General features: G+C 45.5%; 1 protein-coding gene across 1 annotated transcript in view; it reads right to left on the bottom strand.

Moving 5' to 3' along the window:
* The window catches only part of tbc1d5 (TBC1 domain family, member 5), a 783,418-nt gene that overhangs the window by 378,911 nt on the left and 377,663 nt on the right, over positions 1-26,844 (bottom strand). Inside the window, exon 6 of the mRNA XM_072508754.1 lies at positions 15,711-15,780. Within this exon, the coding sequence (XP_072364855.1) occupies positions 15,711-15,780 (70 nt within the window). The remainder of the gene's footprint in view (positions 1-15,710; positions 15,781-26,844) is intronic.

The following is a 26,844-nucleotide window of genomic DNA, read 5'->3' as shown; positions in this document are numbered from 1 at the left end:
ACTAACAACCAATTTAAGGTAACCAGTCGAACTTGTAACATGGCTCATTTATGCTTGCTAGAGGCAACATACATTCATATGCAAAGACCTATTCTCTGCAAACAAAGGAATACGTTCTAGCCTTGTGGTTGTTTTTAAATTACCGAGGATAGGGGGAACCTATTGTCCCCACTGCTTTCTCCATGGCAATGCCCCAGCTAATCAGAATCAATCTGCCAACAAATCAGCACCCTTTTCTCATGTATCATAAATTGTTTTGATCATTTAAAATCTGGCATTCTTGCATTTGTCCAAGTGCAAGATGTAAAGCTTCGACAACATGTACCTTTTTCAGCGATATAGAACATCAATTCAGAATTTAGGAGGGATTTATTCTCATAGTAAATGGTGAGAACATGCCATATGAAGTGGTTAAAACAAATAGCATCAATATACTCAACAGAGGCTTCGTACATAAATTAGTCAGAAGAGCAAAGCAAAGGCACATAGTGTGAAGATCAAATTACCTGAAGATTACATGTGCCACAACACAGCCATTATAATTGCAGGTTTTGATAACCAAGTGCATGTATGTTATTAATGAAAATGCAAAATCAAGCAACATCACTCACAGTGACCATGCAAAGTTTCAAGTAATGGCTAGCAACACAGGCAATAAGTAGCCATAATATTAACCAATATTCAGATATTCCACAATGTTATTCCACATAAGAAATAGAACAATCCTCACAATGTTAAATCCTACATTGAAGATTCCAAGTTAAATATAAACCGACACTATGCTGAAATACTGTAAATTAACTCTATTGCAAATTTACTCTAGAATTATCTCTTAGCTGCCATTACAATTACACAAAATTGATTACAATTTTTTCGGGGTATAGGTTAGCTTTACTAACTTCAGACAAATATATACTATTTGCAAATATAGTTTTGGAACATGAGTTTTTGCACCCTTGCCAATATATTTTGGGGCTGATTTTCCTGAGCACTGGACAGATGCCAGCATCTGATGTATAATATGTTAAAATTTGACATTAACTTGGTCCAGTTGTATACCTGGCTTAGGTCTGTCTCCAGCAAGGACTTGTGCTGGACTCCGAGTGATGGGATATGGAAAGAGAGATGCAAGCCTTTCACACCTGTGACCATGGCCACCAGCAGCAGGACATTCTTGTCAATGGAATATAGAAAGCATCCAACAATCTGACGGATCCAACAAAGGAAGATCATTTATTTTTTGGCCCTTCTGCACTTTGCCACCAGACTCTCTCAGACCCTCTCATGAGAGAGGCTTCTGGCACAGAAACAACTTCAAGCTTTAATAATAATAATAACAATCTTTATTGTCACAAGTAGGCTTACATTAACACTGCAATGAGGTTACTGTGAAAAGCTCCTAGTCACTACATTCCGGCATCTGTTCGGGTACACAGAGGGAGAATTCCGAATGTCCAAATTACCTAACAGCATGACTTTCGGGACTTGTGGGAGGAAACCGGAGCACCCGGAGGAAACCCACGTAGACACAGGGAGAACATACAGACTCCACACAGACAGTGAATCGCACCTGGGACACTGGATCCGTGAAGCAACAGTGCTACCCAGTGTTACCGTGCTGCCCACGTATGGTCCACTACTAGAAATGGGAGCGCTGAATACAATCACAGAAAACAGAGGTAGGAGGGCCCTACACACCCCTTCTACCTTGTTATTATGGTACTGCCTGTAATCATTGCAAATAAGGACTTTGCATTATCTCTCATGAGAAATCCTGAAAATCCTGGGACGATTGAAATGTGCAGAGAATTGATATACTAGTTCAGCAACTTCATTATAGCGAGGACTATCAATTTACTGAATGTTAACAACAGAGAAAATTGCAAATTTAAATTAAAAAAATATGGTTCCAAGCTTATACATTTCAAAAGCGTATTAAAGCTGAGACTCACTAATCCAAATGGTGCAGTTTTTCAATGCAGTATGGAGACTTGAACTCTAAACTTGGTTTTAATCGACATCAAAATTTAGCTACTCAAATAGACAAGTTTAGCATAAAGTTCTGCATTTATAAATGTGTTTTATTAATAATTCATATTTTGTTAAGGTTTTATTAACTAGTGATGAATGCAACTTATTTTTATTTTTAAAAAAATATGTTTATTCAAATTTTCCAACAGAATTTTAGCAAACCCCCTCCCAATAACAAAAAGAAAGAAACACAAACACAACAGTCAAAAATTATACAACACTTATACATTGGGTTTCCCCATATACAGTAACCCCAAGGTACATTCCAAGGTACCCATAGGGAAGCCCCCCCCCCCCCATCCCACTCTTGGGTTGCTGCTGCTGCTGACCTCCTCCTAACGCTTCGCGAGATAGTCTAGGAACGGTTGGCACCACCTGAAGAACTCCTGCACAGACCCTCGTAAGGCAAACTTTATCCTCTCCAGCTTAATGAACCCTGCCATGTCATTTATCCAGGCTTCCACACTGGGGGGCTTCGCGTCCTTTCATAATAACAAGATCCTCCGCCGGGCTACCAGGGACGCAAAGGCCAGGATACCGGCCTCTTTCGCCTCCTGCACTCCCGGCTCGTTCGTTACCACAAATAGTGCCAACCCCCAACTCGGCTTGACCTGGATTTTCACCATCTTGGATATAGTCCTCGCGAAACCCCTCCAAAATCCATCCAGTGCCGGGCACGACCAGATTCACCGGGCTTCCCGAGCATCTCCCACATCTGTTCTCCACCCCAAAGAACCTACTCAACCTCGCCCCTGTCCTATGTGCTCTGTGAGTAACCTTGAATTGTATTAGGCTGAGCCTGGCGCAAGAGGAGGAAGAATTAACCCTACTCAGGGCATCAGCCCACAGACACTCATCTATCTCCTCCCCAAGCTCCTCCTCCCACTTGCCCTTTAACTCCGCTACCGAGGCCTCCTCCTCTTCTTTCAGCTCCTGGTAGATCGCCGAGACCTTGCCTTCCCCAACCCATACACCCGAATTCACCCCGTCCTGAGTCCCCTGTGCCGGGAGCTGCGGGAATTCCCTCACCTGCCGCCTCACAAACACCCTCACTTGCATATACCTGAAAGCATTTCCCGGGGGTAGCCCAAACTTCTCCTCCAGCGCCCCATGGCTCGCAAACGCCCCATTCTTCTAATGCCGGCCCAATGCCAGCTCCGAAACCCCCCATCTATCCTTCCCGGGACGAACCGATGGTTCTCCCGAATCGGGGACCAAACCGAGGCTCCCACCTCGCCCCTGTGTCGTCTCCACTGCCCCCAGATCTTCAACGTCGCCGCCACGGACTCGTGGTGCACCTTGTCGGCGAGAGCGGCAGCGGTGCCGTCGCCAGCGCCCTCAGGCTCGTGCCCACACAGGACGCCATCTCTAACCTCTTCCACGCCGCCCCCTCTCCCTCCATTACCCACTTACGGATCATCGCCACGGTGGCTGCCCAATAACAGCCGCACAAATTCGGCAGCGCCAGCCCTCCATGTCCCTACTACGCTCCAGAAACACCCTCTTTACCCTCGGGGTCTTATTTGCCCACACGAAACCCATGATGCTCCTACCTACCCGTTTGAAAAAGGCCTTGGGAATCATAATGGAAGGCACTGGAACACAAAGAGAAACCTCGGGAGAAACCGACTGCACCCTGCCCGCTAGCGAGCACATCCCATCTTTTGAACCACCAACTACATCAAATTGAGCTTGTGCAGGGCCCCCCAACTACCAGCCACTTGGATCCTTAAGTACCGAAAGCTCCTTTCCGCCCTCTTCAACGGCAGGTCGTCTATCCCCTTTCCCTGGTCCCCTGGATGCACCACAAAGAGCTCACTTTTCCCGACATTGAGCTTATACCCCAAGAAGCCCCCAAACTCCCTTAGGATCCGCATGACCTCCACCATCCCCTCCACTGGATCTGCCACATACAGCAACAGGTCGTCCGCATACAGCGACACCCGATGTTCCTCTTCCCCTCAGACCAGTCCCCTCCATTTCCTGGACTCCCTTAGTGCCATGGCCAGAGGCTCAATTGCCAATGCAAACAACAAAGGGGACAGGGGGCACCCCTGCCTCGTCTCTCGGTACAGCCGAAAGTACTCCGACCTCCGCCGATTCGTAGCCACACTCGGCACCGGGGCTCTATATAGCAACCTGACCCAGCTGATGAACCCCTCTCCGAACCCAAACCTCCATAGCACTTCCCAAAGATACTCCCACTCCACCCGGTCGAAGGCCTTCTCCGCGTCCATAGCTGCCACTACCTCCGCTTCTCCCTCCACTGAGGGCACCATAATCACATTGAGGAGCCTCCGCACATTAGTGTTTAGCTGCCTGCCCTTTATAAATCCCGTCTGGTCCTCATGTATCACCCCCGGGAAACAGTCCTCAATTCTCGTAGCCAGCACTTTTGCCAGCAACTTAGCATCCACATTGAGGAGCGAGATCGGTCTATACGACCCACATTGCAGTGGGTCCTTGGCCCGCTTCAGGATCAGAGAGATCAGCGCCCCGGACATTGTCGGGGGCAAGGTCCCCCCCTCCCTTGCCATATTGAAAGTCCTCACTAGCAACGGGCCTAGCAGGTCCAAGTATTTCCTGTAAAACTCGACCGGGAACCCATCTGGCCCCGGGGCCTTCCCCGCCTGCATGCTCCCCAATCCTTTAACCAGCTCCTCCAGCCCAATTGGCGCCCCTAAACCAGCCACCTCCTGCTCCTCCACCCTCGGGAAGCTCAGCTGATCCAAAATTCGTCGCATCCCCTCTTCCCCCGCTGGGGGCTCAGATCTGTACAGATCCCCATAGAAGTCCCTAAATATCTTGTTTATTCTCACCGCACTCCGCACCGTATTCCCCCTGCTGTTCTTCACTCCACCTATCTCCCTCGCTGCCTCCCTCTTACGAAGCTGGTGTGCCAGCATCCGGCTCGCCTTCTCCCCATACTCACACGTCGCCCCCTGCGCTTTCCTCCACTGTGCCTCTGCTTTCCCTGTGGTCAACAGGTCAAACTCCGTCTGGAGGTTCCGCCGCTCCCCGAATCGTCCCTCCTCGGGGGCCTCTGCATATTTCCTGTCCACCCTTAAAATCTCCCCCACCAACCTCTCTCTCCCTCTCCTCTCTTCGCCCTGTGGGACCTGATGGAGATTAACTCTCCCCTGACCACCGCCTTCAGCGCCTCCCAGACTACCCCCGCCTGCACCTCCCCGTTGTCGTTGGCCTCCTGATATCTTTCAATGCACCCCCGCACCCGCCCGCACACCTCCTCATCCGCCAATAATCCCACATCAAGACAGCACAGCGGGCGCTGGTCCTGCTCCTCTCCTAACTCCAGCTCCACCCAGTGCGGGGCGTGGTCTGAGATGGCTATGGCCGAATACTCCGTTCCCTCCACTTTCGGGATTAGCGCCCTACTCAAAATAAAAAAATCTATCCGGAAGTAGGCTCTATGGACGTGGGAAAAGAATGAAAATTCCCTGGCCAAAGGCCTGACAACTCTCCATGGATCCACTCCCCCCATCTGGTCCATAAACCCCCTAAGCACCTTGGCCGCAGCCAGCCTCTTACCCGTCTTGGACCTAGAGCGATCCAGTGCTGGGTCCAGCACTGTGTTGAAACCACCCCCCCCATTATCAAGCTTCCTACTTCCAGGTCCGGAATCCGACCCAGCATGTGCTTCATAAATCCGGCATCATCCCAGTTCGGGGCATATACGTTTACCAGTTCCACCCGCGCCCCCTGCAACCTACCGCTCACCATCACGTATCAACCTCCATTATCCACTACAATATTCATTGCCTCAAACGACACTCGCTTCCCCACCAGTATTGCAACCCCTCTGTTCTTCGCATCCAGCCCTGAATGGAATACCTGTCCTACCCATCCCTTTCTCAGCCTAACCTGATCTGCCACCTTCAAATGTGTCTCCTGGAGCATAACCACGTCTGCCTTCAGTCCCTTTAAGTGCGCGAACACCCGGGCCCTCTTGACCGGCCCGTTCAGGCCCCTCACATTGCAAGTTATCAGCCGGATTGGGGGGCTGCTCTTCTCCTTCTCCCCCCCCCTCCCCCGCCGACTAGCCATCTCCTTTTCTAGGCCAGACACGTGCCCGCGCCTCCCGCACCCTCCAGTCCCCCCAGACGGCGGACCCCCGCCCCGACCGCCTCTCCTACGTCCAGCTCTCCTTTGGCCAATGCAGCAGCAACCCCCCCTCCCCCCCGCTAGATCCACATCTAGCCCTTTTGTTCCCCCATAACACTCCTGTAAGTCAGCTGACTCCTGCTGACCCCGGCCTCTCCCTCCATTCCATCGACTCCCCCCCCTCGTGTGAGAATCCCCCCTCCCTGGCAGTCAGTTTGCGCTCCTCTCCAGCACCGCCCATCCCCCCCGGCCCCCACCCCCGTCCTTCCCTAGCGCGGGAAAAAGCCCGCGCTTTCCTGAGCCGGCCCCGCCCCCTCTGGCGCAGCTCCTTTTGCGGCCTTACTCCAATTCCCCATCCTCGGGCCTCCACTCCCCCTCTTCCTTCGTGGGGGTCTGCCCCTCCAACACCGACGCCCACACTCCCCCACAGTCTCCCCATCAGATCCCTTCACCCATCCCCATCCAGCACCCAAACCAAAGGAACATTTGGTAAGAGCTAGGACCCGGTGAGCCCCATCTAACTCCAGGGGCCTCAGGAAGGCTCCCGCACCCATCAGCGAATTGAGCATCGTGCTCACATATGCCCCAGCATCGGGCCCCTCCACTCCTTCAGGGAAACCCAGAATCCGAAGATTCTTCCTCCTCGACCTATTCTCCAGGTCCTCAAATCTTTCCGCCCACCTCTTGTGCAGCGCCTCGTGCGCCTCCACCTTCACCGCCAGGCCCAAGATCTCATCCTCGTTCTCCAAGGCTTTTTGCCGCACCTCCCGGATCACCGCCCCTTGGGCCTTCTGGGTCTCCACTAGCTTCTCAATCGCTGCCTTCATTGGCACCAGCATTTCGGTTTCAGCTCCTCAAAGCAGCGTTTAAGAAACCCCTGCCTATCCTGCAACCACTGCGCCCATGCTGCTTGGTCTCCACCCGCCGCCATCTTGTTTTTCCTCCCTCACACTTTTCGCTGCTCCAAGATCACTTTTTTCACCGCTCCACTCCTGGTCCAATCCATGTAATGTTGGGGGGACCTTGCTGTCACCTTCCCACACTGGAAGCCGTCGAACAATTGCCGTTGGGGCCCCTCTAGAGAGCCCAAAAGTCCGTTCCCGGCGGGAGCTGCCGAACGTGCGACCTACCTAGGCATAGCCGCAACCGGAAGTCTTGATGAATGCAACTTAAACTACTGTACCTAGCAACACACTGGTGATCTGGTAACAGTTAATTTTTAAAGTTCCTCCCTCATTCACAACTTTGGATGATTCTTGGGTTTGATTTCATGTCCAAGTACGCCACATTACTAGCAACATTAAAGCAGGCCTACACATAGATTCGTTGGTAACATGAAAGTGTGCCTAACTGTGGAGGAATTTTTACATGTAAGTGTATAACAAAGGTAAAACTCATCTCGGGTGGAGGAGTTGTTGGACCCCTCTGAGAGAATCACTGGCAATATTTCTCCCAAATTTGAATATGTGGATTTGAAGACACAGTAGAAAGCTAGACCTGGCAATGAGGCACAACAGGTGTGAATCACCAATACAAAAAGAAGAATGTATCTTTTAACACTCGTGTGAATTGGTCGGATGGGATTGTTTGCACTGTATCATAGCCTTTTTCTCACACCAACATAAAATGAGATTTACCAGCATTTACACTGATCCAGTATGTTTAATTTTGAGATGATTAGACTGTGTAGAGGTTGTTATTATAATTTTGTTGGTTAACGTGTCTTGATTATGTTGTGTAATAAAGCTTTTGTTAGTAGTGGTCATCCATTTGCCCTCAATACCTTAACTGGTTGGGATGCAACACAGTTGGTTCTTCTATTGGCTGAGCTCCGTTACATGACTTTTTCCCACACATCCAGGAAAAAACTTCATAAACTATACTAAAAGTACCTGATACAAACAGGAATAAATATAAACCAGAAACAGAAATGGTCATTTTTTTAAAAAGCCATTTAAAAACAACATCAGACTGTTGCAAAATAGAAGAAGAGTATGGTTAGAGCCACTTGATCGTAAAGACGTAGTGAGGTGTTTCAGCATTTTAAGACAAGCTTCAGCAGTTATTGGCAGGCAAACATTAAGCACATTTTTTTTAACATTATTAACTGTCTGAACTACAGTCTTCAAGATATATTTAAAAATAATTAATTGCAGGATTTAAAAAAATAATTTTATAATTTGAATGGTTTGGATTGGTGAAGAACATAATCATTACTTCTCTCCAAACAGCTGATTGCAACTAATGTATATTTATCTACAGGACACTTCAGTTAAGTACACAGTTGTCTGCAAAGAGGCATCAATTATGTTCTCCAGAGGTGCTGATAAGGTTGCAAATGCAGAATTAATGAGTGAATCAGGGTATAGTTGCTGTAGATTTAGAGATATGTAATGGAACATTGGATTGATCCATTGAACAGAGCCATTTGGTGCAAGGCATGATGGAACAGAGCTCTTCAGACTAAATGCAGCTCGTCACAGTACTGTGCTCCTTGGTGTAGAAATTTGCTTATTGCATACACATTTTTAAAAACTCACTACGAATAATAACTCATGGGTAATGAACAGAAATGCGAAAAGCATAAAACTTCAGTGAGATCCTTCTCTTTGTAAGGCTACCAGAAATTTGTAGTGAAAATATTCAGTGAAATGATCAATTTGTCAGTATGCCACAAACTTGGTCAGTAGATGACATTTATTTTGTATATTAGGACAAATGTGTAACACTATTAGCAAACCCTGCTTGGTTACTTCTTGTATTATTGCAAGATAACATACCATATTCAATTCTCATGTCCAAATTCAGCTATTTTTAAAAACCTCCACATTTTAACAAGATCTTCTGTCAGTAACTAATCTTGTGTAAAGAGAGCTGTTGACAATTTGTGTGAATTCTAACATAAAGAATCTGTAAGGATTTGTCTCCCTTGGGACACTATGTTTGGTGGTTTATAACACAAGATATCACTTGCTAAAGTGATACAATACTGTAAATTAATCATTTTACTTTAAAGCTAGTTTCCATCCCTCCTTCACTGATCCACCTTGTCAAATGTACAAAGGCAAGATTGATTACCCTGTAATTTGGTTAACATTACTGCATAAAAGATATATACACTGGTCTTATTTAAAACAAACTACACTTGCAGGAATAAAGCAACTTCCAATCACACCCAATACTTCAAACCTATAGTATGTTAACATAATTAGATATCTATGCGCAATAGCAAGCATAAATGCTTTAAAATATAAATAGAAAACTGCATATGCAGACGGTGCCAGGATATCTTTTAAGGTAAATAATTGGAAATCCCATGGTTATCAGTAACTGCCTGAAAAGGGAACAAGATTAAGATTCTGGACCACTTTCATCATAAAGTTGTGTGGTCACACACCAGCCTTCCTCATTCCCATGATACATTTATTTTTACACATTTCTGCTCACTGATTTAATCTTACAGCGTGGCTAGTCTCAGGTAAATTGCTACATTGGATTCCCAGATTACACATTTATATTCTCAGAATGCACACTAATTCAACAGCAATTCACCGTTATTCACAACATGGAAATAACTCCTACAACAGCTTATTTCAGTAAACCGCAGACTGTACCTCGGGATGAAAGGTTATACATTTCTTGGATTAATAAGCAATAAAAAGTGTTATTTTTTAGTAACTACCACGTCAGAAACAGGGGTCTCTTGAGTGCACAGGATAGTCTTCTACATCAATATGTTCTTGAGCCAACAAAGGTTGAGCCACAATAGATTTATGGGCCAGATTTAGTTAACCGTCAACTGTTAGACTCTGATCATTTATTGAATAGCAATTACAATATGGTTGGGTTCAATATTGTGCTCGTCACAGAGAAATGTGAATGATCTACTAAATTTCTATCCGACTTGAAATGTTAACCCTGTTTCTCCCCATGGATGCTGCCAGACCTGCTGAGTATCTCCACAGATGGGACCAGACCTGCAAAGTATTTCTAGCACTTCATTTGTATTTCAGATTTCCATTATTTGATGTATTTTGCTTTTACTAAGATACTAGATTTAGTTAAGGTTATCTTCAATATAATGGTACAAAGTTTGTCCCAGTAAACTGGAAAAAATGTCGAAGGTTCAGTAGGAGGTATTCAAAAGATAATTTCATTTGACACAATCAGTTTATATTCCCGAGGTACAAGAGTCCTTAATTAGCAGAGTCATGGATGGGAAAGATATAAAGTGCAGCAACAGGTGACAAAACAGATAGTCAGAGCTGCAAAAAGGGCATATGAAAAGAAACTTCCAAGGATGCCAAAATTAAATCAAGATTTTCACAATTGTATTGGGGAAAAAGATGATCGGGACTCATGCGGGCCTCTTGAAAACTGTTAACCGTAATTTTGTTAATGAAAATAAGGAAGTGGTGGTATGTTGAATAATTACATCGTCAGTATTTACAACTGAGGAATAAGTCAGCCTGTCAGGCACCCCAAGAGTAATAATCAGGATGGGACTGTACAGGGGTCAATAACAAGGGGCACAGATTTACGGTAAAAGACAGAAGACAAAGAGGGGATTTGAGGAAAACCTTTTCACCCAGAAGGTGGCGGAATTCTGGAACTCATTGCTTGAAAGGGTGGTTGAGGCAGGAACCCTCAAAATTTAAGAAGCATTTAGATGAGCACTTGGAACACCATAGCGTACAAGGCTACGGACAAAATGCTGGAAATGGGATTATAATAGATAGGTGCTTGATGGCCAATGCAGACATGGTAGGCTGAAGAGCCTCTTTCTGTGCTGTAAAGCTCTATGACTCCTTGTATTGTTGGTTCCCCACAGGGGTGGGAATGGGGTGGGTGGGGGATGCAGATCCCAACGCAGTATGAAGATAAGGCAGATCAGAGATCTAGCTCGATTCAGTTTGGAGGCTAATTAACAATGTTAAGAAAGTCACTGGGCTTGTTAAGGGACAGGCTGTAACTTTTTTGGAGGCATATTGTTTGCATTTGCTGTCTAGGGCAGACCAGTTGAATGAAGAAGAACACAGTGTGGAGCTGGTGATGGCTGCCCCATCAAATTAGCTGGGCCCCCTGAAAGGATGAACAATGCAAAGGGGGCCTCAGCCATTAGGAAACTTAAGTGGCAGGAAGAGTTGCCAATAAGCCAGTGCAGAAGGTCAACAAGCTCTTGGCATCACAGTCATATAGGAGATGGGGAAAGGTTGAGAAACAGACTGGGGAACATCGGAGGACAAGGAAGGCAGCCAGGCCCCTAGCTCTCCTGAGACATTCCAATTTCCACATAATATAATTTCCTGCAAGGCTATGCTAGAGCATTAAAAAGACAGCCACAGTAATGGTTGACAGGGGTCTTTGTGAATCAGGCCTGCACTTCAGCAGTCCTGCCTCCTTTCCACATCTGCCACTGTTAATTCCCCACCAAATTACCTTTCATGCCAATTAGTGGGGTACCCCCCACCCCAAAAGAAACTTCAGGCTGATGACTGTTTCCCCCTCTATCATAAACATAGGAAATAGGCCATTCAGCCCTTCACGCCTGCTCCACCATTCAACCAGATCATGGCTGATCTTCTACCTCAATGCCATTTTCCTGCACTAGCCCCATATCCCTTGATGTCTTTAATAAGTAAAAATCTATTGATCTCTCCACTGAACATATTCAATTATTGAGCTTCCACAGTGCTCTGGAGTAGAGAATTCCAAATATTTACCACTGTCAGTGAAATAATTCCTCCCCACCGCAGTCTTAAATGGATTACACTTTATTGAGTCAATGTCCCTTAGTTCTAGACAACATTCCCCACTCCCAACTTCCTGCATCTACTCTGTCGAGCCCAGTAAGAAATGTGTGTGTTTCAATGAGATCAGCCCTCATTCTTCTGAACTCCATTCAGGCCCAAACTCCTTAATCTCTCCTCATAGGACAATCCTGACATCCTGGGAATCAGTCTGGTGAACCTTTGCTGCACTCCCTCTTTGGAGGCCATTTTAGTTCAGTTGGCTAGACAACTGAGGTTATTCATGAAGGCTCTGCCTTCTCAACCTTGCCCCTCGCCTGAGGTATGGTGATCAGTCAGCTCTCCCCCTCAAAGAGGAAAGCAGCCAATGGTAATCTGGGACTATGATGACTTTGCTTTACACTTCCTTTGGTAAAATGACCAAAACTGTATGCAATATTCCAGGTGCGATCTTAGCAAGGCTCTATACAATTGCATCAAGATATCTTTACTTCTATACTCACATTCTCTTGCCTTATTCTCTCATGGGACAATTCTGACATTCTGGAAATCAGTCTGGTGAACCTTTGTTGTATCCTCTCTTTGGGGGCCATTTTAACTCTGTTGGCTAGACAGTTGGTTTGTGATGCAGAGTGAGGCCAGCAGTGCAGGTTCATTTAAAGGCCAAAGTACCATTTGCTTTCCTAATTACTTGCTGCATGTACATATTAGCTTTAAGTGACTCATGGACAAGGACATTCAGATTCCTTCGGACATCACCATTTCCCAATCTCTCACCATTTAAAAAATACTCTGCATTTTTAATTTTCCCTGCCAAAGTAGATAACTTCATATTTTTCAACTTTATGTTCCATCTGCTATGTTCTTGCCCACTTACTTGGTCTGTCTAAAACCATTTTGCATCCTCCCCACAGCCTCACATCGCACCTAGTTTTCTGTCATCAGAAAATTTGGAACTACAACATTTTGGCCCCATATCCAAATCATTAATGAAGATTGTGAATAATAATAATCTGAGGCCCCAAGCACTGATCCTTGCGTAACTCCACTAGTCACAGCCTGCCTGCCAAGCTGAAAATGACCCATTTGTTCCTACTCTGTTTTTTGTCCTATAGCGAATTCTGAATCCATGCCAATATATTATCCTCAATCACATGTGCTCCAATTGTATTCACAACTTCCTTGTCGAATGTCTTCTGAAAACCTAAATAGACCACGCCCATCGGTTGTAGGCTAAACAGCTGGCTTGTAATGCAGAACAATGCCAGCAGCGCGGGTTCAATTCCGGTACTGGCCTCCCCGAACAGGCGCCGGAATGTGGTGACGAGGGGCTTTTCACAGTAACTTCATTGAAGCCTACTTGTGACAATAAGCGATTATTATTATCTATTCTGCTAGTTACATCCTCAAAAAACTCCAACAGGGCTGTCAAACATGATTTCCCTTTCATAAATCCATGGTGACTCTGCCCAATCCGACCGTTATTTTCTAAGTGTCCAGTTATCCACATGCTTTACAACAGATTCTGGCATTTTCCTACTACTGTTAGGTTAACAGGTCTGTAGTTCCTGGTTTCTCTCTTCCCTCCTTTTCATAGAATCATCGAATTTACAGTGCAGAAGGAGGCCATTCAGCCGATCGAGTCTGCAGCGGCCCTTGGAAAGAGCACCCTACTTAAGACCACACATGCACTCTATCCCCGTAACCTAGGAACCCCACCTAACCTGTTTTGGACACCAAAGGTAATTTAGCATGGACAATCCACCAAACTTGCATATCTTTGGATTGTGGGAGAAAACCGGAGCACCTGGAGGAAACCCACGCAGACACGGGGAGAACATGCAGACTCTGCATAGACAGTGACCCAAGCCAGGAATCGAACCTGGGAGCTGTAAAGCCACAGTGTTAACCACTGTGCTACCGTGCTGCCGATTTCGAAACTATTTCTAAATAGTTGAGTTATATTTGCTACCTTAATTTTGAAAGATGACCACCAATGCATCCACTATCTTTAGTCACCTCTTTCATCAGGTCCAGGGGTTTATCGATTTTCAGTCCCATCTAATTTCTCCAATGCTGCGTTTTATTACAGTTTCTTTCAGTTCCTCATTACTACTAGCCCCTTGGTTCTCTAGTATTTCACGGAGGCTTTTCACATCCTCCTCGGTGAAGACAAACACAAAGTATATGTTTAGTTTCTCTAACCATTTTCTGCATGTTCCGTGGGTGTTTCACGCGGCACCGATGGCAGCCCGTCACCGGTGAGAGTTTCGCGCTGATTTTCCCGTCGCGAAACACCACGGATCCTCCGTTGGCGTCGGCACATAGCCTCAGTCCACTCTGTTGAAACCATTCATAATTTTTAAATACCTATAAGCTCATCCTTCAAGAGTAAAAATATCCACGGCTGTTGTTCATCCTTTGCTGAGTTATAACCTCACAATTTTTTACGCCTATATCTTCTTACTAATATAAGTATCTGAACGGTCACTGAAATTAAGTGCTCCTCTACCACATATAAATTTTAACTTAATAGTATTTTAATATAGTCCTTATGTCATGGGAATGTCCCTTTAAGAACTGTTTGTCTTCTCAAATGGCTGCAGTGATGTCATTGTGTGGGTGGAGCTGGACGGTGGCTCTGGTTTTTACTTTCGGTTTAGACAGTTGGAAGCTGCATTCAGACAAAGGTTTATTTGGTCTCTCTCTCTCTGCATGTCAAAAAGGGTCCAGATCACTTGATAATTCAAAAGTGATAACTGCTTTCTGTAAAGAATTCATACCTACTGTTTTGGGTAAAAGGGATTGTCTGATTTATGGACGTTGTTACTTGAGTGAAACAGTAAAGGGAAGTTATTAAGGGTTAAATATAGAGTACTGTAGCTGTGTGGGTATTTATGCTTGTAGTTGATAAAATGCTTCCTGTGTGATTATAAAATGTTAACTGAATTCGTAGAATAAACTTTGTTTTTGATTTAAAGTGCTTAAGGCCTTGTTGAATAACACCTGAAAGGTAGGCCCTTATGCTCCTCATAACCAAAATCTATAAACAGTTGTAGGTCAGGTGAACCCCATGATATAATTTGGTGTTCTCTAAACCCTGGCCCATAACACTTACCAAAATATAACACATCCATATTGAAATACATTTCCTAATTACATGTTCATTCTGCAAGTTTATTATGTCTTCTTCTTGTAAGTTGTTGTCATCCTGCCCAGTGTTAAATGTCCCAACCAATTAGAGCGGTCTACAAATTTAGAAATTGTTATTTTGATTCCAAAGTCTAAATCATTCATATAAATTGTGAACTACAGTGGTCCAAACATTGATCCTTTGGAGTTGCACTTTCCACCTCCTGCCACTCTGAATAGTCAGCCTTCATCCTTAGTCTCTGTTATCTGTCTTACAGCCAGGTAGCTATCCATTCCACTCCTTTTCTCCTAACTCTGACTGCTCTATTCTTAGCACCTCATCGAAAACCCTTTGCGAATCTAAATAAATTACATCTACATTTGTATTACCCATTTTTATTCTCTGTTATGTCTACAAAGAATTTAATGACGTTGATCAAATAAGGCTTTCTCTTTTGACATCTTACGTGATCACGTTAGACTCATCCCATATCCTATCTTAATGACCGTAGCAAAATATTTATATTTGTGAAACAATAAGATAGTTCGAATACAAAAGAAAACATAATTTCAGAACAAATCAATAAGAAACCGCTTTTTAAAAAAAATTTCTTTCAGCATAATATAATCCACGGAAGTATGCAATTATCTATTTTCTGTAAGTATCAAATATACCTGTAAGAGCTGTATTTCCCACTGTCCAACTCTGAAAGCATTTTTATTTGCTGGTTTTCATTATTCTCACCTATGGAACACATAAAAACGCACAATTAATGAATGTCATAGTTAACAAAATGGAAAATAATTCGGAACAAAAAGTTTAAAAAGATCAAACGTAATTGTTATAGACTTGGCAAACCTTGATAAACTTTAAAATGATAAAAGGATCTTATAGGACAGTTACAGAGAGACTGGGCTTAATTTTCAATCCAAGTTCGGGAAACTGATGTTTGGATCATTTCTGGGACCCAATTCCACACACTGTCACTCACATAATGCAATCTTCAAATGGAAATGTCCCAATTGGGCTGGCAGCAAGACCGAAGCTACCTGATGAGCACAAGTGATAAAGGCAGACAGCAGCCATGATGCGGCCTATTTCTTGTTATCTTATAGAAAAGAGGAGACAGGGCCAACTGTCTCACGATGCATACAAATGGCCAAATGAAAGGTGCTATTTTCAATCTGATTCAAAATTCCTAGTGGCAAAAATCTCTCATAAAAAACAGAAATCCACATTTTGATGGTAACAGTTCTGCCCTAACATGCACCAGACAGTTTGTGTTTGTTGAATATACATTGAACCTGTCTTCTGGTCAATTAACAGGCCAATGTTTGGAAGCAAGTGGGTTCCTGACTCCCCTCCTGCACTTGCAGTTTCAAATTTCCAGCACGTCCCGAAGGAGTACGGGTGACTGAAAATGCCGACCACTATTTTCCCTGGTGAAGAGACAAGAATAGGAGATTGCAACACTTCAAAATACTTCGGCCAACTAGGAATAACATCAGGAAGAGCTTCTGAAAGTTCCCACCGGTGGGAAGGGCCGGAAAATCCTGCCCCAAAGTACAGATGTAAAACAGGCTGAATTACCTGCTCTTGATCCAACGTTCCTGCATTTCTAAAATAATTGCCATCCAATTCCAACTTAATTCACAATCTCTTGTTGATGGCAGGACAATAATAAAGCAAGATTTTTCTTAGACCATAGCTGATGACGTGGTTACTATAAAATATGTTTTTTATTTCATTGATTACATAATAATTGAAAAAGGATTCTAGTTTGGTGCTAGAATACAAATTACAATTCACATCAAAGTTATTTTACTTGAGATATGAAATAAAAATAGAAAATGCAGGAGACACTCAGCAGACCCTTCATCAACCAAAAACATTAACTCTCTCTCCAAAGATGCCGCCGGACTGCTGAGTATTTCCATCATTTTCTGTTTTCATTTCAGATATCTGACATGAGCAGTATTTTGCTTTTGTAACCAAATAATGGGGTTTGTCGATGTTTCAATTGTTATACTGAGTAACTTAATCATTGATAACTGAAGTCAGTCCTTTCATGGGATGTAAGTGTTTGTCTTCATTACACATCCTCATGATTTTTTGCAGAATTAAAATTTTATTAAATGAATTATCTCAGTCTGACCATCGAATGACACTTTAGGACAACTTCCATTTGTAGGAAGATGATTATTGTATCTTATAACCTGGCCAAAAGAGCTGAACTCAAGAGATGAGGTGATAGTAAATGTTCTTAACATCAAGGTAGCTTTTGACTAGAGTGTGGCATCAAGGAGCCCTAACAAATTTACAGGTAAATGGAAATCAGGGGAAATCTCTCCACTGCTTCGAGCATACCAAGTACAAAGGAAACTAGTTGTGGTTCTTGGAGGTCCATCGTCCCAGTTCGTGAACATGACTGTAACTGTTTCTCAGGGCACGTTCAAGGCCTAACCATCTTCAGGCAGGGGGAGGGGGGAACGACGGGATTCACTGATGATTTCACAATATTCAGCACCACTCAACTCATCAGATACTGAAGCAGTCAGTGTCAACATGCAAGACCAAAACAACATTCAAACTTTGATAAGTGGCAAGTACCATTTGTGCCACAACCAGGCAAAGACCATCTCTAACCATCATTGAGAGGGGCAAAGTTTAGAGAAGATGTGCGGGGGAAGTTTTTTTTTTTTTTACACAGAGGGAAGTGATACCCACTGCCAGAGGTGGTGGTGGAAGCAGGTACAATAGTGACGTTTGAGGTGCGTCTTGACAATACATGAATAGCATGGGAATAGAGGGATACAGGCCCCAAAAGTGTAAAAGGTTTTAGGTTAGACAGGCAGCATGGTCAGAACAGGCTTGGAGGGCCGAAGGGCCTGTTCCTGTGCCGTACTTTTCTTTGTTCTCTGTTCTAACAAGAGAATCTAACCACTCTTCTTTGATATTTAAAGGCATTAACATAACTGACTTCCCCACTATCAGCATTGTGGGGTTTACCACTGGCAAGTAATTGAACTGAATCCATATAAATACTGTGGCTAAAAATGCAGGTTCGCCACTGGGAAAGCAGTGGTGAGTAACTCACCTCCTGACTCCCGAAAGCTTGCCCACCATCTACAAGTCTCAAGTCAGGAGTGTGATGGAGTACATTCTTCACTTGCCAGGGTGAGTGCAGTTCCAACAACACTCAACCAGCTCAACACCATTCAGGACAAAGCAGCTCTCTTGATTGGTGCCAATTCACCACCTTAATCATTCAATCCCTCCATCACCGACGCACAGTAGCGACAGTGTATACCATGTACAAGATGCCCTGCGGCAACTCAGCATAGCTTTGTTGATTGCACCTTCCAAACCCACGGCCTCTACTGCCTGGAAGTACAAGGGCAGCAGATGCATGGGAACATCACCACCTCTAAGTTCCCCTCTAAGTCACATACCATTCCGGACTGGAACTATAACCGCTATTCCTTCACTGTCTCTGGGTCAAAATCCTGGAATTTCCTTCCTAACAGCACTGTGGGTGTATTTTTCGCCACCTGGCCAGTCGCATTTTAAAAAAGCAGCTCACTGCCATCTTCTCAAAGGCAATTAGTGATGGCTATAAATGCAGGCTTAGCCAGTGACACCCATATCCTTTGAACAAATAAATTAAAAATTATGGTTGATTGATTTCCAAAAGCTTGCACTGCACTAACACACTAATATTGCATCTTATCCCCTCTACATGCCAAAATACTTACTTTCCCGCCTTCTTGATTTGTAAAGTCATGGAAACAATATACAACGGTCACTATGCAAAATTGCATCATGCGACATTTTGATCAGGTTTATACCTGCTGTGGGAAAATGAATAGGTTTCTCGCGATTGCTTTAATTCTCTTTCAGACTTCAAGCAATTAAATAATGCTACAAAATTCAATTTAAATACTTAAACATGAAGAATTGTATTCCATTATATCCAAAATAACAAAACTTACAGCCTTTCTAGGCCAAAAGAAATTGAATCTGACAGGCACTTTACCGAATGATTCAATGTGATCAAAGATGTCACTCTATATTGGCAATTTAATTGCATGGTAGGCCTACCATTTAATTTTAATTCTTCACCAAGATTTTCCAAATATTGAACTTCGATTAACCAATCACTAAACAAATATAATAAGAGGGTGGCAATTGGACACAGGGAGCAAATGCTGTTAGGAGATAGTAAGCAGGCCTTGAATTTAGGAGAGGGAAGTCCAATTGACAATGCCATTCCAGGATCGAGGGGTGGCAATTTTGGTTAGTAAACGAGTGGCGTTTGAGGCGGGGAGCATCGTGGCGGACAAGGGGGGCATGCATAATGGTGAGTGACAAGCTGCAGGGGGCCCGAGTGGTGTTAGTGAATGTATATGCCCCGAACTGGGATGATGCGGACTTCATGAGGCGCGTGTTGGGTAGGATCCCGGACTTGGAGTCAAGTAACTTGATTATGGGAGGAGACTTTAATACAGTCTTGGATCCGGTCTTGGACCGTTCCAAGTCCAGGTCCGGAAAGAGGCCGGCGGCGGCCAGGGCCCTGTGGGAGTTCATGGACCAGATGGGGGGCGTGGACCCGTGGAGGTTTGCGTGGCCAAGGGCGAAGGAGTTCTCCTGTTTCTCCCACATCCATAAAGTCTATTCGCGGATAGACTTCTTTGTGTTGAGCAGGGCGCTAATCCCGAGGGTGGAAGGGGTCGAATACTCGGCCACTGCGGTCTCGGACCATGCCCCGCACTGGATGGATCTGCGACTGGGGGCGGAGCGGGTCAGCGCCCTCTCTGGAGACTGGATGTGGGGCTGCTGGCGGATGAAGAGGTGTGTGGGGGGATAAGGAGGAGCATCGAGAACTATGTAGGAGCGAATGACACAGGGGAGGTAACAGTGGCAAGTGGTTTGGGAGGCTTTGAAGGCGGTCATTAGGGGGGAGTTAATTTCTATTAGGTCCCACAGAGGGAAGAAGGAGAGGGAGAGGCTGGTGGGAGAGATACTTAGGGTAGACAGGAAGTACGCGGAGGCCCCGGAGGGGGGGCTGATAAACGAGCGCCGGAAACTGCAGGCGGAGTTCGACTTGCTGACCACGGGGAAGGCGGAGGCACAGTTGAGGAAAGTGAAAGGGGCAGTCTACGAGTATGGGGAGAAGGCGAGTAGGATTCTGGCGCACCAACTGCGCAGGAGGGAGGCGGCTAGGGAGATTGGGGGAGTGCGGGATAAGGAAGGCAACACGGTGTTGAGCCCCGAGAGGGTCAACAAAGTTTTCAGGGAGTTCTATGGGAAGCTATACGAGTCGGAACCCCCGAGGGGAGGGGAAGGGATGAAGCAATTTATGGACCGACTGAGGTTCCCAAGGGTGGAAGCGGAGCGGGTGGAGGGATTGGGGGCCCTGGTTGAGTTGGAGGAGGTAGTTAAGGGGCTGGCAAGCATGCAGTCGGGCTTGGCCCCAGGGCCGGATGGCTTCCCTGCAGAATTTTATAAGTAGTTATCGGAGCTGCTGAGCCCACTCCTGCTAAGAACCTTTAACGAGGCAAAGGAGAGAGGGACCCTCCCCCCGACGATGTCGCAGGCATTGATTTCGCTTATTTTGAAGAATGAGAAGAATCCGCTTCAATGTGGGTCCTACAGGCTGATATTGCTCCTGAATGTAGACGCTAAATTGTTGGCGAAAATTCTGGCCACCAGAATGGAGGACTGTGTCCCGGGAGTGATTGAGGAGGACCAGACGGGTTTCGTCAAGGGCAGGCAGCTGAACACAAATGTGAGGAGGCTCCTGAACATTATCATGATGCCCTCGGAGGGGGGGGGGGGGGGGGGGGGGGGGATGTGGAAGTAGCGGCTGCAATGAATGTGGAGAAAGGCTTTTGACAGGGTGGAGTGGGAGTACCTGTGAGAAGCGTTAAGCAGGTCTGGATTTGGTGAGGGATTCATAGGGTGGGTCAAGCTGCTGTATCAGGCCCCTGTAGCGAGTGTGTCCACAAACCGGCTACGGTCGGAGTATTTCAGGCTGCACCGGGGGACGAGGCAGGGGTGCCCCCTGTCCCCGTTGCTGTTTGCCCCGGCAATTGAGCCGTTGGCCATAGCGCTCAGGACTTCAAGGGACTGGAGGGGGCTGGTGTGCGGGGGGGGAGGAACACCGGGTCTCTCTCTACGTGGATAACCTGTTGTTGTACATTTCGGACCCGCTAGAGGGGGATGGGGAGGTCATGCTGATCCTAAGCGACTTTGGGCGCTTTTCGGGGTACAAGTTGAACGTGGGGAAGAGTGAGCTGTTCGTGGTCCACGCTAGGGGCCAGGAGGAGAGACTGGGGAGCTCCCGCTCAGGATAGTGGAGAGGAGCTGTCGGTACTTGGGGATACAAGTGGCTAGGAACTGGGATGCCCTATACAGGCTCAACTTAACCCGGCTTGTGGAGCAGATGGAGGGAGATTTTAAAAGGTAGGACATGCCCCGCTTTCCCTGGCGGGACGGGTGCAGACTGTGAAGGTGACGGTTCTTCCCAGGTTCCTCTTCTTTTTTCAGTGCCTCCCCATTTTTATCCCCAAGTCCTTTTTTCAGCGGATGAATAGGATTGTTACGGGATTTGTGTGGGCGAATAAAGCCCCGTGAGTTAAAAGGGCATTCTTGGAGCGTAGCCGGGGAGGGGGAGAACTGGCTCTGCCGAACATTTGCAGCTATTACTGGGCGGCCAATGTTGCCATGATTAGGAAGAGTGGATGATGGAGGAGGCGGCGGCATGGGGGCGGCTGGAGGCGGCGTCATGCAGAGGCACCAGCCTAGGGGCACTAGTCATGGTGCCGCTGCCGTTCTCGCCGGCACGATACACCACAAGTCCGGTGGTGACGGCGGCACTGAGGATTTGGGGGCAGTGGAGGAGGCATAGGCAGGAGGAGGGGGCCTCAGTGTGGACCCCGATACAGAATAACCACAAACTTGCTCCGGGTAGGATAGATGGGGGGGGTTCCAAGGCTGGTATAGGGCAGGCGTTAGGAGAATGGGGGACCTGTTTATAGACGGGACTTTCCCCAGCGTGCAGGCGCTGGAGGAGAAGTTCGGCCTGCCCCCGGGGAATGCGTTCAGGTACCTCCAGGTTCGGGACTTTCTTAAAAAGCAGATGGGGACATTCCGCTGCTGCCGCCGCCGCCGCGTAGGATACAGGACAGGGTTGTGTCTGACATCTGGGTAGGGGAGGGGAAGGTGTCGGGCATATATCAGGAGCTGCAGGAGGCGGAGGAAACCTCAGTGGAGGAGTTGAAGGGCAAGTGGGAGGAGGAGCTGGGCGGGGAGCCGGATGAGGGCCTGTGGGCTGATGCCCTGGGCAGGGTGAACTCCTCCTCATCATGTGCCAGGCTCAGCTTAATTCAGTTTAAGGTGGTGCATAGGGCTCACATGACGACGGCAAGGATGAGTAAGTTCTTTGGGGTGAAGGACAGGTGCGCGAGATGTGCAGGGAGTCCGGTGAACCATGCCCATATGTTTTGGGCATGCTCGGCGCTTAAAGAATTCTGGCAGGGCTTTGCGAGGGCGATGTTTAGGATTTTGGACACTCGGGTGATCGCGAGTCCAACAGTAGCGATATTTGGGGTGTCAGAGGATCCGGGAGTGCAGGAAGCGAAAGAGGTCGAGGTACTGGCCTTTGCCTCCCTGGTAGCCCGGAGACGGATCTTGTTAATGTGGAGGGACTCGAAACCTCTGAGTGTGGAGACCTGGGTTAGCGATATGGTGCGGTTCCTCAGCCTGGAGCGAATAAAGTTCGCCTTGAGAGGGTCCTTGATGGGGTTCTCCCGGCAGTGGCAACCTTTCCTTGACTTGTGGATATAATGTGAATTTTGTGTTGTATAAAGACAGCACCTACCTTGTTTTGTTCAATAATTCTCGTTTATTTTTGTTATGTAAAAATGTTGGTTGGAAAAAGCTTTAATAAAAACATTTATAAGAAAAAGAAATTCCAGGATCCAGATCTGCATCTTCACCAAAAACTAATCAGTTCTTCCTTGGGCTATAACTTTCTGTGCATCAAGTTTTGTTAAAATCTGCCCATTCATTTTCAGATATATTGTTAGTATATTTTGTATATTGAAAATCTGAGGCTTGTGATGAGATGGTGGAATTGGGGAACAGAGCAGAGGCCTGAGATGGAATGTTAGCAGTTGAGCACCAGGGCATGGATAAAATGGTGGCCAATGATGCACGGAGCCACTACTGCATGATTGGTTAAACATTTAAAATATGTATCGGGACAGTACAATGTATGTTTCACCAGCACCCATACATGTATACGTTATGCAGACAAACATATATAGACATGACAATACATGTTCGCCAGCATCCCAGCTGCAAAGCTGAATGTTATAATCGCTCTCTTTTCAGTTCACGCGCAAACAGTTCAGAATCTAAGCAGAGATTAAGTGACTTAATGAACAATTTTGTTCTCAACTTGTTGACTGAACTCAACTCGAGTACTAAAATCTAATCTTGTGCTCAGTGCACTCGTGAATAAAACAGTTCATCACAGCAATCAGTCACCAACATTAAGTTTTAGTGTTAGTGAGATTGACATAATTCTGCATTTTTAAAAGTTGTTAAAAGTACTGCTTCTGTTTAAATTAATACAAATTGCCTCCTTCTGTTGGCTGTTTAAATCAATCAGTGCTAGTAATTGGCATTTTGGAGGCTCCTTTAATCATAACAGGAAAAAATATGAACAGTCTTATTTTATAATTTCCATCATGTCCAACCCGGTCTTTTGTATGACATGTATTAAAACGTAGTGGCACATCATTAATATGAAGGGGAGGGGATAAGGGAAGGCATCCACTAGCCCTTCGGCCTTTTGAAAGTTTTAAGTGGTTAATTATTGCCCATTTAAGGCCCTTAATCGATTGATTCAACAGAAGGTAACCAAATAAATGACAAGGCACTTTTCGCATGGTTGTGGGAGGCCAGCTGGAAAATTTACAGGAAACAACCATAGAAACCTATGTGGAGGTGGATAATGCTGTACACAACACGACAGAATTGACAGACAATGCAATTGTAGGTGCAGTGCATTTCTCAACCGACAAATTCAAGGAGGCCAATGACTTTGATAAATATCTGCAGCCTTTTCTAACCATGCCTCAAAGGCCATACAGATGCTCCAAGATTTCGCACTGCAGCACAAAAACATGTTTGACCGCATTAACAACATGGTGGACTGCTCTGCAAACGCCCAGATACAGGAAGCTCAGAATAAAAAGTTTCCAGAGCCACCAACTGACATTTTTTAATGCAAAGCTCCAGCCTTTTACAAGGTCAGGCCATTATAAGGTGTGAACAAATTGAATAAAGACTTTTTCCACACATTTACTGTTTAACTAGGTTTTCATTTGGCATCTGAATCTGTTCTTTTAACATAAACTGCATTTATAGGCTTACTGAGTTACAGAGAGATGCATTCATGTGGGAGTGGGGCTTCCTCAGTGGTCACGAAGATCCGCTTAACACAAATTTGTGGGCAGATCCTCTAGGATTCAACTCATTGGAATTTTACTGTATTGTCAAGGTTTTGCAGCATGAGTATGAATTGCTTCATTTTCTGAGGAGTTGCGAATGGAACTGAAAATATTGTGCAATTATCAGAAAAGATCAGTCTTATCTTGGAGGAAAGATCACTGATGAAGCAGCTGTAGATGACTGGGCCTAGTACACATCCCTGAGGATCTATGAGATCCCACCTCATCTGAACTCCAGCGAATATAATCCTAACCGATTCAATCTCTCCTCATGCGTCAGTCTCACCATCCCAGGGATCAGTTCGGTAAATCTTCTCTGCACTCTTGACAATAGCAAGAATATAATCCCTCATAAGAGACAACCAAAACTACACACAATATTCCAGGTGTTGTCTGACCAAGACTCTGTATAATTGCAGTAAGACATCCCTGCTCCTGTACTCAAATCCTCTTCATTATGAAGGCCAACATGCCATTGGCCTTCTTTACCACCTGCTGCACCTGCAAGCGTATCATCTGCATCTGGTGTACGAGGGCACCCAGATCTCGATGCACATTCCCATCTCTCAATCTATAGCCATTCAGAAAACAATCTTCCTTCCTGTTTTTGCTACCAAAGTGGATAACATCACATTTATCCACATTATACTGCATCTGTCAGCCATTTGCCCAGCTTGTGCAAATCACACTGAAGCATCTCTGCATCCTCCTGACAGCTCACCCTCCTACCCAGCTTCCTGTCATCTGTAAATTTAGAGATATTACATTTAGTTCATCATCTAAATCATGTATATATTATATACATGAGTCCCAGCACCGATCCCTGCAGTATCCCACCAGTCACTGCCCGCTATTCAGAAAAAGACTGTTTATTCCTACTTTTTGTATCCTGTCTAAATCCCAAGCATTTCAATTTTACACGTTAATCTCTTATGTGGAATTTGATACCCTCACGCATCCAGCTGTGGCAGTTCGCAAAGCCATGCATTCCTTAACTCTGCTGACCACAGAAAACTGTAGTCTGCCTGCGACATTATATATTCTGATTTGCAGGGAAGCCTGTAACCTGATCTCCAAAAATGGTCTCCTCTGCACTCTTCCCCATGAAAGATGAAACTCATTAGCCTTGTATCTAGGTAGAAGTGCTGATTAGTTACTATTGATCCCACTTCTCTTTTATCTATGAACTAGATGTTCAGTTTACAATATAACTATTTATGACCTGATACTTTCAACACTTTTCTGTAACACACAGGCTGCTGCCAACGGCAGGGCTACTGAGGGAGGTTGTGGTTGCTCACAGTACGACATCCACCAAAGGCCTAGGATTGATGCTTGCTCTTAGTCCACTGGTGAGGGATGGCAAAAGGGAATTCATGGCAAAGGAGTGGGAAGGAGGGGGTTCAGGGAGAAGAGGATCTGCAGCAAGGGCAGGGACTGCCACTCAGGTGACCCCTCCCCTTTGCCGATCCCAAGTCCCTCAATCGAGCATTGTGCCTTTGAACAAGGGCCCTTCTTGAAGCATGTAAGCTGGGTTCAATTTGGTAGTGGGGTGGGAAGGCCACTCATGGGTGCTCCCACCTCAGACTTAATGGGGTGGAGTTTTGAAAATTGCTGCGTCCCCATCCATCACCTTCCTACCTGATCAAATGCCATCCCCATCACCAAATTCCCAATGGGAGGGCACAGTATTCCACCCTGAGACTACATTTTTTCCAGCTTTATTTAATTCATTGAATTTGGTGGAAAAATGGTGGACTTTGAACTCATATCTCCAGAGCATGGCCCTAACTTCTGAATCACTTGTCCAGGCACATAACCACAACGCTACAGGTGCTCTTAGCATTATCTGAATGGTAGGGTCAACGTTCAAGTGTTAAAGGAGCTTAGATAGTTAGCAATATCTCCAAAAAAAAAAACAACCCAAGGTAAATAAAATGACTAACGATGTAAGAAAACACCAGATTACTGCTCTGGTTACTTACTCGATTCAGATGAATTTACTGTCATTACACCAAGGAAAGAAGAGAGAAAATCATTTAAGGATTGTAAAGCTTTGAGTCATGCACAGCTACCTTTTGTCAGTTTCACTATATTTGAGCGTTTGCTCTGAACTGTACGTTAATTGTTCAGTCAGTGAATGCCTCATTCAGAGTCCAAACACAAGAATAGTGAAAGACACAAAAAAACTTCAAGTAACATCAAGTTGGGTAGCAACACTGTACCCAAAGATTGAACATCTTCATAAACTGAAAAAGGTTGTAGATTTACACAATGGAATCTAACT

Source organism: Scyliorhinus torazame, chromosome 6 (assembly GCF_047496885.1).
Source record: "Scyliorhinus torazame isolate Kashiwa2021f chromosome 6, sScyTor2.1, whole genome shotgun sequence".
Classification (NCBI taxonomy): Eukaryota; Metazoa; Chordata; class Chondrichthyes; order Carcharhiniformes; family Scyliorhinidae; genus Scyliorhinus; species Scyliorhinus torazame.
The sequence above is the reverse complement of the archived record's forward strand: the minus strand, read 5'-3'. Positions and strand labels throughout refer to the sequence as shown.